The sequence below is a fragment of the Arachis ipaensis genome, chromosome B09 (assembly GCF_000816755.2).
Source record: "Arachis ipaensis cultivar K30076 chromosome B09, Araip1.1, whole genome shotgun sequence".
Taxonomy (NCBI): Eukaryota; Viridiplantae; Streptophyta; class Magnoliopsida; order Fabales; family Fabaceae; genus Arachis; species Arachis ipaensis.
The window spans coordinates 7,349,478-7,362,910 of NC_029793.2; the positions used below are offsets into that span (position 1 = coordinate 7,349,478).

General features: G+C 32.0%; 1 protein-coding gene across 1 annotated transcript in view; it reads left to right on the top strand.

Annotated features, from left to right (window-relative positions):
- The window catches only part of LOC107614884, a 10,769-nt gene extending 5,099 nt beyond the window's left edge, over nt 1-5,670 (top strand). Inside the window, exons 8-14 of the mRNA XM_021111723.1 lie at nt 1,675-3,001; nt 3,619-3,723; nt 3,849-3,994; nt 4,073-4,283; nt 4,406-4,643; nt 4,720-4,870; nt 4,965-5,670. Coding sequence (XP_020967382.1) covers nt 1,675-3,001; nt 3,619-3,723; nt 3,849-3,994; nt 4,073-4,283; nt 4,406-4,643; nt 4,720-4,870; nt 4,965-5,270 — 2,484 coding nt within the window. The 3' untranslated portion in view covers nt 5,271-5,670. The remainder of the gene's footprint in view (nt 1-1,674; nt 3,002-3,618; nt 3,724-3,848; nt 3,995-4,072; nt 4,284-4,405; nt 4,644-4,719; nt 4,871-4,964) is intronic.

A 13,433-nucleotide genomic window follows, 5' to 3' on the forward strand; every position in this document is an offset into this window, starting at 1 on the left:
TTTGTTAGAAAATTGCAAACTGTAATCAAATTTCCAACACAATGGCAGACATGATTTTTACAGTATTATATGATTCAACAATTAAAATGATGACTTGGACAATGTCTCAAAAGACGGAAAAAAATCTAATTTGTTAGGTAACCAAAGTTACAGAACAGAGTAACACAACTAATATTTGGAAATGATATACATGTAACTGGCACAAATAATTTGGCAAATATGGAAGATACATTGACTAAGTGAAAGAATTACAATTCACTCAAAAAATAAGGAGACAACATTATTTCCACTTTTATATGTTGAGATAACAATTATATAAGAAAATACTCTCAAACAGGAAAGAAAAAACCATACACTATCTCTTATACAATGAGATTACCAACTCACTAAGATACTCATAGAAAGGACCTAATATTTTTCTCTCTATGACACTCACCTACAACATTCATTCTTGGTATCACATTGTTTTTTATTCTAACACAAGGTTTTTCATGGCAAAATTAACATATAAGGGCAAATAATGTACCACCTATTATGTACCACCTATTTATTATAATAGATAAATGGCGGTGAAAGCTAATAACATGCTTTTATCATCTTACACTGTTTCCTTGGTGTTATGATAAAAGTCATACTTTTAGTCTAATATGGTTGCTAGATCTTTCTCTTATGTTTGACAAGTAGTCTTTGAAGAGTTTTACTACAATTGCTTCCAAGTTCACATCGTCTCCTCAATCATCCATGATTCCAACATGTTCTAGTAAGTAACATTGTTGATAAACATCTTTGTCCAAGTCAACCTTTGCAGCTTGCTTATCTTCATACGGTTACAACATGTCAGTTTTATCACTTTGACAAATTGAAAAATATTGGTCTTCTGAGTCTAGAAATAACCAAGCTTCACTATTGCTATTAACATGCTTCCTTGTTCCAATTACATGTTGATATTCTAGAGTGATTTTTCAATTTTCATCATCAAAATTAACTTTGCTATTTCACATCATTTCTATTCAGTTACCCTTGAAAATAATTTTACATTTTTTTCACTTAATAAGATGTTTGTGTTTGTACCACTTTTGGGATAGTGTATTTAAGTTAACCTCTTCTGCTAATATAACAATAAATATTGGATGGTGAATTTCTATTATACTCACAATACTATAAATTATATTTTAAAAGCATTGAAAATCCTATAAAATTGGGGGAAAAATTGAGTACCAAAGCAACTGTCAATAAATAAATAGCTCACCAAAACTATATAAGTAATGAAGCAACTATGAATTGGTGGTCGAGAATCCTAGAATTTCTTAAATTTTATATGACTGGGTAAAAATAATATACATTGAAGGTTAGCTAAGAAATACACAAGTAACTTATGAAATAAATAATAAGAAGAAACACATCACTTGAAAGTCCAATCCTTCCTGGGAAGGCTATATACTATACATAAACTTATTTATTTCATTTCAAACTTGTGTGATTGATACTAACCATACTATTTTCATTTCAAATACGTAATTTGAGAGTTGACTTGACTTTGATGAGGACAATGAAAGATTCCTCACATGAACATGCTTATTTTTTAACAGGGAAAGACTTTAATATTTGATCCCCCAATGATAAAATTATTCTATCCTCCTCCTAATAATACAATGCAAATCCTACCATTAAAACTCATCCTCCTACTTCCTAATAGGAAAATCACCAATGATGGGTCTGGATAATTTAAGAACATTAGTTATTTGGTTCTTTCTCATGTCCTGCATGAGAACCACCACTTCATCAGACAGCCTAGGAATGGCACAATATATCCGAGACGGTGAATCTTTAGTCTCAGCTGGTGGAAGCTCTGAACTTGGTTTCTTCAGCCCCGGAACTTCGACAAGTCGATATTTGGGTGTGTGGTACAGAGATACATCAGGAAATCCAACAGTTGTGTGGGTAGCTAACAGAGAAAGACCCCTTCACAACAAGTCGGGAGTTTTGCAATTCAACAAAATGGGGATTCTTCAGCTTCTTGATGAGACAAACAACACTGTTTGGTCGTCCAACATATCCAGCAAATCCTGGAGTAACTCAATTGCACAGATTTTGGATTCGGGAAATCTTGTAGTGACAAATGGGAAAAATATTTATAACAGCAGCTTTTTGTGGCAGAGTTTTGATTACCCTTGTGATACATTGATGCCTGGAATGAAGATTGGATGGAACTTTGTTACTGGTCAGGAAAAATATGTATCAAGCTGGAAAAGTGAAGAAGATCCTGCTGTGGGAGAGTATACTATAAAAATTGATCCTAGAGGATATCCACAAATAATGGTAATGAAAGGATCTCTTATATCTTTCAGAGGTGGATCATGGAATGGCCTTTATTTTACTGGATCTCCATCTCAGAACACACAAACATTTAGATCCAATTTTGTATTGAATGGAAAAGAGGTGTATTATGAGTTTGAAATGCTTGATACTTCCATTTTCACAGTACTTAAAGAATACCCTTCTGGTAATGGACAATATCTGGTTTGGACAAGCCAAACAAGAAACAAGGTACAAGTTACCCAGGTTGCGAACCAAGGTGGGTGTGAAAGGTATGCCTATTGTGGTTCAAATGCTATATGCATTGTGGATAGTAATGTTGCAATATGCAAGTGTCTGAAAGGGTATATTCCCAATCCCAAGTTTCCTAAACCACAAAATATGTCATATTGGTCCAATGGTTGTGAGAGAAAGGTTGCACTGGGTTGCAATAACACCAATGGCTTCTTGAGGTACACAGGCATAAAATTGCCAGACACATCTTCTTCATGGTATAGTGAGACAATGAACCTCCAGGAATGTCAAAAGTTTTGCCTGAAAAACTGTTCTTGTTCAGCATATTCAAGTTTGGATATTCGTAATGGAGGAAGTGGTTGTCTAATTTGGTTTCATAATCTTACTGACATTATACAATTCTCACAAGGGGGTCAAGACCTTTACCTAAAAGTCCCTTCTTCAGAATTGGGTACCTTTCTTTTCTCCCTTTAGTTTCTCTCTATTTTGATTTATTGTGGATTTTGGAATTATTCTAAGGTAACTAATAGTATTTTGGATTCCATTGCTATGTCTCACCTATGGTTTGGATAATATTTTCTCTCCTATAGATTTTGTGCATACTATACTTTTGGTTTTGGAAACAAAAGTACAAACACTATAAGTAGAATTGGGTAGTTTTGTAAGTTTGAAAACTGGAAAGGTGAGTTAAACTAAGCATTTTTGTATTGTAGCTTGAAATGCCATGCTTAAGAAGAGAGAGGATACTGTACTTGAAACAAGATCTTCCAGTAACAAGAATTTTCTAGCCTCTTTGGTATAAATTGTACCTAAATATGTTGAATTATTAATATACGGAAGTTTCAAAGTCACAGAAATTTTTGGAATAGGAGTAGTACTTATTGTTATTATATTAGCAATGCAATGAATGCATATTAGTTGTTAAATAGTAATTATTTTTAGAATAAATACACTATCTTTATTAGTCACTCAAAATTTGAAGAAAGTGGAACAACCTATGTCAAAGTAGAATCTTTTGTACTAAGTTGGGGAGTAATGAAGTTCAACATTTTTCTGACAATATTGCAGCTGCTAATGGCCATGGAAACATCAAGCAAAAGAAGGTAGGAATTGCAGTTGGTGTGATTATTTTCGGATTAATCACATGTGTCAGCATAATGATTATACATCCAGGTAGATATCCTTATGAGTTAATTTGCCATCTGCCATAAATACCGAAAAAATAGAGAAAACAAAATATGGAAGTTGTTTGTTATAGACCCTCAGCTATTATTGACTGTTGTCTTCCAATCAATTAGGGACAAGAAAAATAATTTACAGAGAAAAACAGATGCAAGAAGATATTGATCTACCAGCATTCAATTTCTCAGTCTTAGCTAAAGCTACCGAAAAATTTTCAAGCAGTAACAAACTTGGAGAAGGTGGTTTTGGAGAAGTATACAAGGTGAAATAGTAAAAAAAGAATTCATCAGTTTCTATTTCCTTTAAAGAAACTCTAATGGTGCTAATGATTACTTTTCAGGGTACATTGACTGATGGGCAAGAGTTAGCCATAAAAAGACTTTCAAAAAAGTCTGGCCAAGGGTTGGAAGAGTTCAAAACTGAAGTGGCGTTGATAGCCAAACTTCAGCATCGTAATCTTGTGAAGCTTCTTGGTTTTTGCATTCAAGGAGTAGAAAAAATATTGGTCTATGAATACATGCCGAACAAAAGCCTGGACTACTTCATTTCTGGTAGGACCCTTTTCTACTGTATATTCTAAAATATTTGTGACAATATTAATATTTCATATGTATAGTTTGTGTAGTTTTGAATTCTACAAGTGGTAAACTAAGCATGTCTACTTGATTTTTAGATGAAATTAGAAGGAAGTTGCTAGATTGGCCTAAACGTTTCAACATTATTAGCGGCATTGCTCGTGGACTTCTTTATCTTCATCAAGATTCTAGATTAAGAATTATTCATAGAGATCTAAAAACCAGCAACATTTTGCTGGATGCAAATTTGAATCCTAAAATATCAGACTTTGGCTTGGCACGAACATTCTTAGGCGATCAAGTGGAGGCTAACACAAACAGGATAGCTGGAACATAGTAAGTAAGATTCAATCTAATCTTGGTCCTTTATGATTGCATTTGTATTAATTTTGGTTTCAAATTGTGCTTTCAGTGGTTATATGCCTCCTGAGTATGCAGTACATGGGCAATTCTCAATGAAGTCCGATGTGTTTAGCTATGGTGTGATAGTACTAGAGTTGTTAAGTGGAAAGAAGAACAGGGAATTCTCCGACCCGGAAAACTACCTTAATCTTCTTGGACATGTAAGCAAAATGACTTGACTTAACTATACCAACTAAATAATCTAATTCAGATTTCTTCTTTTCTAATTTAATATTCTAATTTCCAATACTTTAGGCATGGAGATTATGGACTGATGACAGACCATTGGAGCTATTGGATGAATTGTTAAAGGGATGCACCCATTCTGAAGTCATAAGATGCATACAAGTGGGCCTATTATGCGTGCAACAAAGACCAGAAGACCGACCAGACATGTTATCTGTGGTCCTAATGCTAAATGGTGAGAAATTGTTGCCCAAGCCAAAGGTCCCTGGTTTTTATATTGAAAGAGGTGTTACAATTGAAGCAGACACTGTGTTGGGAAACAGCACACCGTTTTCAGCCAACGAAATTTCCATGACATTGTTAAATGCAAGATAGTATATGGACGCAAGAGAGTGACATGATTTTATCTTATTATATGGAATAATCAGGTTATTCTAGCATGCAGTGCAGAATAGGCTATTGTTAATGAGCTTTTATAGTCCTAGATTCAATATATTTGCTCCGGATTTCTACTTTTGTGTTCAAAATTTTAACATATCCTAACACCTGTGTGGAATAAACAAAAAGTTCTGTACATTTTAAGGTATGTTTGATGAAATCTTATCCCATCTCAAAAGTTAATTCTTTTAATTTATGTAGCAGGGGTTAATTGATTCTTATCCTATCTTATGCAGTTTAAACCAAATAAATAAACAAATAAAAATTCCATTTTTTAAGACAAAACGCAGGAGCAATGCGACACAACAAATCGTTAATCAAGACATCAAGAAACAGAACTTACCTCCATTGAGAACTGAATCTTTGCTGATTCTTATAACAGAAATTCAACCTACAGAAAAATAACTAACACATGAAATGTAGTCCCGAAAAAACAAAAATTAAGAGGAAATTTGTCAATTTGGGGAAAAGATGATATCTAATTTTACCGCCACAAAATTTGGAATGCTTCGGATTTGCCTGAAAATCATAAATAAGAGACTGTAGCAGACTAGCAGCTGCTTGAACTGATAATACCATCTCATATAAAGTTACTCAGCGGATTTTTGGAGCCACAAGTGGTTACAAATACAAATGAGGTTGCATCTAAACGAAATAGAAATAGTTTAATGTGGAGCCGCATGGATACTGATTCATGAAATAGTTTAATTGAGGAAGTCATTTTTTATTTATTTTTTTAATACGTTTTATAACCGAGTATTCCAAACCCAAGCCACCACCGTTTTTATTGATGCTGTCCTGTCCTGTTGTATGCAATTGGCAGCTGAGAAGTGAGAACCAAAATTTAGGTGTGGGTTGTGGGTATGGTGGTTGACCTTGTCACCTTGGCATGAATGTGAGTCTCTGCCAACTTCTTCTTCTTCTTCTTCTTCTTTTTTTATGGAAGATATGGAGACTCGAACTCGCAACTTTTTAATTGAGTATGGAGAGACTATGTCATTTGAGCTATTGCTTCTTGGCGAGTCTCTGCCAACCTTCTGACGTTAAAATTACATTAGAGTTTTGGACAACCATAGATGTCTTTACTGTGTCTTTATCTTTTTCAATGGGAATAGTATTTACCTCTTTTCTTTTTCGAAAATTTGTCTTTGGAACTGACAGGTCTACCACGCTTCTGGCATGCATTTGTTTTTGTGACCATTTATCAAACTGGAACATTAATTTAAATTGGAGCATTTTTAGCTAACATATATGATTTAGTTATCCTTTTAGTATTAGAAAATACATCAGGCAACTTGACGAAGCGCTAAACACCGGCTTAAAAATTTTCACAAGTTAAAGCACAAGATTCGTCGTAGCTCTAAATCAGAATTCAACGCTCTTTAAAGTTTAGTAGAAAGATGTCACAAATTTCAAAACAAATAACCAGGAGTTTAATCCCTAGTCGTTCTCTCTAAGAATTGCAATCGGGTGCTCAATTATTAGCTAGAGGGGAAATCGGGGTTTTGAGCGCAATAAACAAGAAATGTAAATAGCAAGAAATTAAATTAGGAGTGATTAAGCTAATTAACTAAAGAAGAGAAAGTAAATTCAAATGCTAAAAAGATTTTGACAGGAATTGAGGGTTAATGATCACTATTTTTATCATTTATCATAAACATGACAATTATGAAAAGTTGATCCCACTTTGTCAATCTCTATACATCGAGAAAAATCAAGTAGACATAATTAATTCTAATCCATAAGTTCTAACCAACTTCATGATTGAATTAGTAAAAGATTAGTGTCAATAGAAACAAGATTAATTAACAATTCTAAATAATTAACAATCAATATTGGATATCATCAATAACGCAAAGTCACCTAATTTCTCAACCCCAAGCCAAGAAAAAAAATATACTCTATAACTAATTCAAGCATTTTATCAAATATCTAACAAGTGCATAAACATAGAACTTCATAAATGGCAAGAATTTGTAAAATCTACAGCTACTCAATTCAAGAAAGTAATAATAACAACAACTCCAATAAGCAACAAAAAATATAAAACATCAAATTCATTAAAGAAAATTTGCAAATTCAACAAGAGTTCATAAGCTAAAATAATATAAATAAGAACTAATAAGAAAAAGTTAATGATCTAAGATAGAAGAACAAGAAAATGTAAATAAAACTAAACTAAAACAAGATTAGAAACTAAAACTAGAGAGAAATTGACATGAAATTAACTAAATCTATCCTAATTTTTTCAATATAACTTTCTTATTTGAATCACCGTTTGTGATGTATAATTACTCATCATTTCCCTTATGATATCTATTTCGACTAATATCTTTAAAACTCAATAAATTTGTTGGAGACAATAATGAAACAGTTTAATTAAGTTTATTTTGAAAAAATAACTTAAATAATAAATGATTATATTAAAAGTAATTTATAAATAAGTTATTTTGTATTTAAATTTTTAGTTTTAAAAGTACTTATTTTATAGAAATATGATAAAAAGTAGAAGTATTATGAAAGAAATTATTTTTTTTAATTTCTGTATAAACTCTTAAATAGCTTCTTAAAAAACTATAATTTAATTTTAAAAATTATACCAAATATTAATACTACTACTTTTCATAAGTCAAAAATAAATATGTTACTTTTAAAACTTTTCAAACAGACTTTTAATAGGACTCAGCAATGGAAATAGGAACTCACCTCCGCAAATAAATAAAGATGGGGCGAGGAATGAAGTATTTGTTTACGGGCACTCGCACTCTTGTGGAAAAAAAAAAAAAGAAAATAACAAGTAGGTCCCAATTTTTTGTTTTGTGGACATTTTTGTCTTCGAAAATTGAAAAATACATTTAAATTCTTAACCTCTTAAAAAATCGGACATTTAGGTCCTTCCATTAAATAGGGTCTGTTAAACTCAACGAAAAAATCTGAGCTGCCTCTTGTTGAACTGACCTGGCTGTTACGGTGTCCTATGTGGAGATAGAGTTTTTAAAATAGGGACAAATTAATCTCTCTCTCCTTCAAAACGACCCCGTTTGGTGAGTACCCCCTCCCTTAAAGATCATCTGCGTCTACTCCTCCCTGCTGTTATTGCTCGTGTGCTGCCCTACTCGCCGCTGCTACTCTACTGCTCATGTGTTGCCCTGCTCGTCGGTGGAGAGATTTTTCTCATATTCGTTAGGGTTTTTGTTCTTGTTCTTTTTCTTCTTTTTGTTGAAACTTGCTTTTCCTCCAATGGGGGATTTGGCACCAACACCGCCACAGACGGTGGTCAAATTCAGTCCAATGACATTATATAAGAACAATTTTCACCCTTACTTTCTATTTTTGATGCCATTGACACAACAACAAAGTTAAAGGAACAATGGCCATTCTTGGCAAATACTTCCTCGTCACTGGTCTCCCTGTGAGTCATCATCATCTAATTCCTAATTTGATTTATCATTCAATTGCAGGGTATTAAAAAAAGCACTGTCATAATCAGAATCTTCAAGTCCCTCAAAACTTCTCATCTAAACCTCAAGTTTCAGGGCTTCTATACTCGTAAACTACCCAAATTCTTCTTCGTTTCTATGAATTCATGCCATGGTTATCAAAATCATGTAATTGTTTCTTCTTTTTTGAAGTTAGAAGCTCAAGTGAAAATGTTGGTTTTGAAGTTGTCACTCTTAATGGTCGCATATGCCCACTTGTCTTCACCACCATCAACGTACCATACCACCCACCTTTCTTCTTCTTGGGATAGTGCTTGAGGGTATTCATTTTTCATTCTTCGAGTTTAGAAGATTGAAAATTTATAACAACAAAGAACAGGAGCATAGGTGGAGGGATGGTTATGGAAGTTGCAGCGGTGTATGGTCGCAGTGGAAAGGGAAGGTTACTATTCAAAGTGACCTCGTTTTGAAGGAGGGAGGACTAATTTGTCCCGTTTTGAAAACTCTCCCTCCACATAGGACACCGTAACGGCCAAATCAGTTCAATGAGAGTCAGATAAGATTTTTTTATTGAATTTAACAAATTCTATTTAATGGAAGGATCTGGATGTCCAATTTTTTAAAAAGTCGAAAACTTAAATATATTTTTTAATTTTTGAAGACGAAAATATCTGCAAAACAAAAAATTAAGAACTTTATTTTTTTTTCAAAAAAATAAATAAATAGAATTTCGTGATAGAAATAGAATAAAAGGCGTTTTACTAAATAAAAAGTTAAAAACGGACTCATTAGTCATTACCATCCCAAACTTAGATTCAAGCACGTTAGGCTAAAAGAAGGGTTTAACCAAATTTCTCTTCTAACGTCTAATAAAGTAATAATCAAGTTTCTCTGACTTACATGTTATAATGGGACTCCATATTTTAACGATTGGAGGAGCTTTTATGAAAAGTTAATTAAATCCCAGTTGGAGGTGTTGGAAAATGACAATACTTTGTCTAACATGTCTAATATCCAAGACACAAATAATTTTTACACCTTACACTATTACCATTAATAATGCATAGCAACTAAATCTTTATAAGAAAATTAAATGTCTAAAGTGCCTCTCATATTTCTCCAACCAGAATTCATGTTCTTGCAACAAAGATTTTAAAAATTAAAATAATGTGGAGGCCAGGGACGATAAAAAAAACGGAATATCCATCTTTGTCCTGATAATTTATTTAAAGAATTTTGATGTCTTCAACCCAAAAAAAAAAAAAAATACTCTTTTTGATATTTGATATTTAATTTTGTAGGATTGATTAGTCTATTATCAATAATCTCTTTTCAGGATATACTTATATGATATGTTGATCATTAATAGGTTGAAAATCTTATCACAAAATGATAATATGTGCGTATTGTGAGTACTCTTAGCAGGTGTGGTGTGCATAGATCTCGAAATTTGGACAGGTGTGGACTACTCCTGGTACTTTAAAAAAACACTTTGAGAATTGGAGATCAATGCCAATTAAAAAACAAAGGCGCAAATTTTGGCTAATTGAGTTCTTCTCAGCTATATGGAACATTTGGTTACGACGGAATGATGTTATATTTCAGAGCAAGACAACAGGAGTAGTAGAATGTGTGGCTCAAACTTTTTCATGTGCTGCAGAGTGGTGTGGTAAATAATTCCTGTTGTTGATGGCTATGTCGGAGATGACATCAGAATTATTTTTCTTGTTGCTGTCTTGTCTTTCTTTGCTCCACTTTAGTGTCGAGTTCTTTTGTTAAAAAAAAATATCCTCTATTTAATTTTGATAAGTAAAAATAATTTAAAAATTATTAATATTTTTTAGTTTTATACTATAAATTTAGCTAATGTATTTAAAAAACAATTAAAAAATATAAAAAAACTAAACGACCCTGATAATTATTCTTAAAAGACAACTCGACTCTCAAAAGTTATTTCAAAAAATAAAAATATCAGTTATTATGGATTGATGAGAAGAATATAATAAAAGAAAGTCTTTGTACCACTACTAACGGAGGAATGTCTTGGAAGAATAACCACATGATCAAGATTTACAGAAATTTGCAGTAGTATCAAAATTTATTAGTGAAAGAATCTAGGACATGCTATTCAGGATTCAATATTGATGCATGTGCAGTGTGTTCTCGATGCCATAGCTCTTCGTTTGTCACGTAGCGTTTGTATAACATTTCCAACGCTGCATGGATTTTCTCCTTGTAAGTTGCAACTTGCAACTCTCATATGACTATATGAGTATGACATGACCGCACTGCTAGTATTCACCACCTAAGATGAAGAGTTAGTTCCAATCTAAATTACTCTTAAAAGTTAAAATTCTATTTGTTTATAAATACTAAATAGACTTATATTTATAATTAATAATAATATAAGTAAATCAAATTATTACAATCAAATTAGATTTACTTTTATATATTGAACAAATTCATAGATGAAAAGGATTATAGCTAGTGGTTGCACACTTGCATGTTCATGAAACTTTGATAATATTTGAAAAATGTAAGTAAACTTAATATTATATGTTTTTTATTATTTGACAATATATTTTAATTTAATGATATTTTAAATTTGAAGTGTCACTAAATAAAAAACAAGTGACTTTAATTTTTAGTGTTAGATTTTACATTTTAGAACTCATTGAACATGTTTAGTAAAAAATAATTCAATAATGAATGAATATAATTAGTAACTTGAACAGTTGCTCTTTGCTGAGAAAAAGATTAGCGTATGTAGTAGAAACTAAGAGCTAAATATTTTAAAAAAATGTTGGTGTCTAAACATGGAAAGAAACAAAGCAAATACTATTCTATATTCAAGTAGATGGTTTATTGGAGATCAACACAAAGTTCAGACCAAATAACATGATTAGAGTTACTCTTGGCACCATATCTAGTTATCTAATTCTCGGGATACCCACTCAACGTGAACAAATCAAGGACGAGATAAAAGTTCCAGAATCTTGTGAACAAAATCTGTTACTTCAGATGAATACCCACTTGTAAGTTCATGCATGATGGGCATAATGTCAAGACAATTCATTTCACATATAATATCCCTCAAACTGCAATTCTAAGCTAAAATCAGCCTCCTCCAAGTAGCAAATAATTCACATCTGATGATAGATCAGGTGCTTCTAGAGTAGCTCGAAATTCAATCTCTTTTAGAATCTCTAATAATACATTCAAATTCTGCTAAATTTGAATCCAAATACAAGCTTGTATCATAATTAATTTTAAAAGTGATGATTGCTATTGTGTTTAAAAAATGATGATTAATTTAATAAAAAAATTAAAAATAAATATTTAAATTTGTACCATATGAGACCCACAAATAAGTGGGTGACACTGACAACCGAAAGGTGCAAAGTGTGCAACTGCTAACTAACAACAATACAACTCAACACAAGCAAATCAGGAATGTACAGTACACTTGAAAGAAATCAAACAAAGAAGGGTGGTGACTGCCTGACTGGTGAGTGGTGAGAGGAATTGGAATCGCGCGTGTAACCACGCGCTATAAATGTTGCTTGTGTCCACAAATTCCATGATCACGCCGTCCACTTTCGCTCAAAGCACAAAACAAGTGACTCATGGGCGGCATTTTGGGTCCCATTCTTCACCGCCAACACAACCCTTCTCTTGTACTAATTTGGAGCCTTTTCAATTAATAATATGTTTTTTCTTATATTAATTCTTTTAATCTTATCTAAGACAATTAATTTGTCAATTACCAAAAATTTAAATGAAAATGAGTCATCAATAACTAATAATGGAAAAGTCTAGAAAACCAGCAATTTTATTGCATTTTGGTCAACATGTAACCAGCAGAGAAAGATGAGCCATTGGATGAAATCTCACACCAATCTCACACTATCAAATCATCATTGATGACTAGTTGATGGCTAACATTGCTCAATAATAATTTTCCTTCTCACTACTATTATTTCTTTGTAATTGAAATATTAAATTCTCCTTAAGTGAAAGATCACCATTATCACCAATATTTGCAGTTAAAGATCATTATTTGTAATTATTAGATAAACACTCCAAGGCCCAAGCACTCCACAATCTGATACCCAAGGCTTTTTAATTCTGGAAATTACCATACAAAACAGGATGAATATTTATGGATTTATCCTTTGCTTAATTTACTCAAATGTGTTATTTTTTTCCAATCCATTACTTTGCAATAAATTATTAGTTTATAGAATACGAAAATTTGAACGTTAAAAGGAACCATTCAACAAAAAGCTGAAAAATAATGAAATTCAATTTTATAGCTAACTTGCAAGTTAAGCCATTTGAATTCAGAAAGAAGACATTCGAAAAGGCTATATCCAATTATTTTATTATTCTAATGACCATAGCAAATGATATTAGTTAGAACAAATTAAAGAGACAAAAAAAATTGATAGTATTAAACTAAACTAATCAAATTAGATCTGATCAATTTAGACATTTTGAAATATTTATTCATTTAGCCAATGCTTAACATGTAAAAAAGGAAGGAAAAAAATGAAATCGAGAATAAAAAGAAAGAGAAAAGTAAAGACAAAAAGTAAAAGTATAAAACCATATAATAAATAAATAAATAAATAAAAAGTCCTCAAAGAAATTACTTATT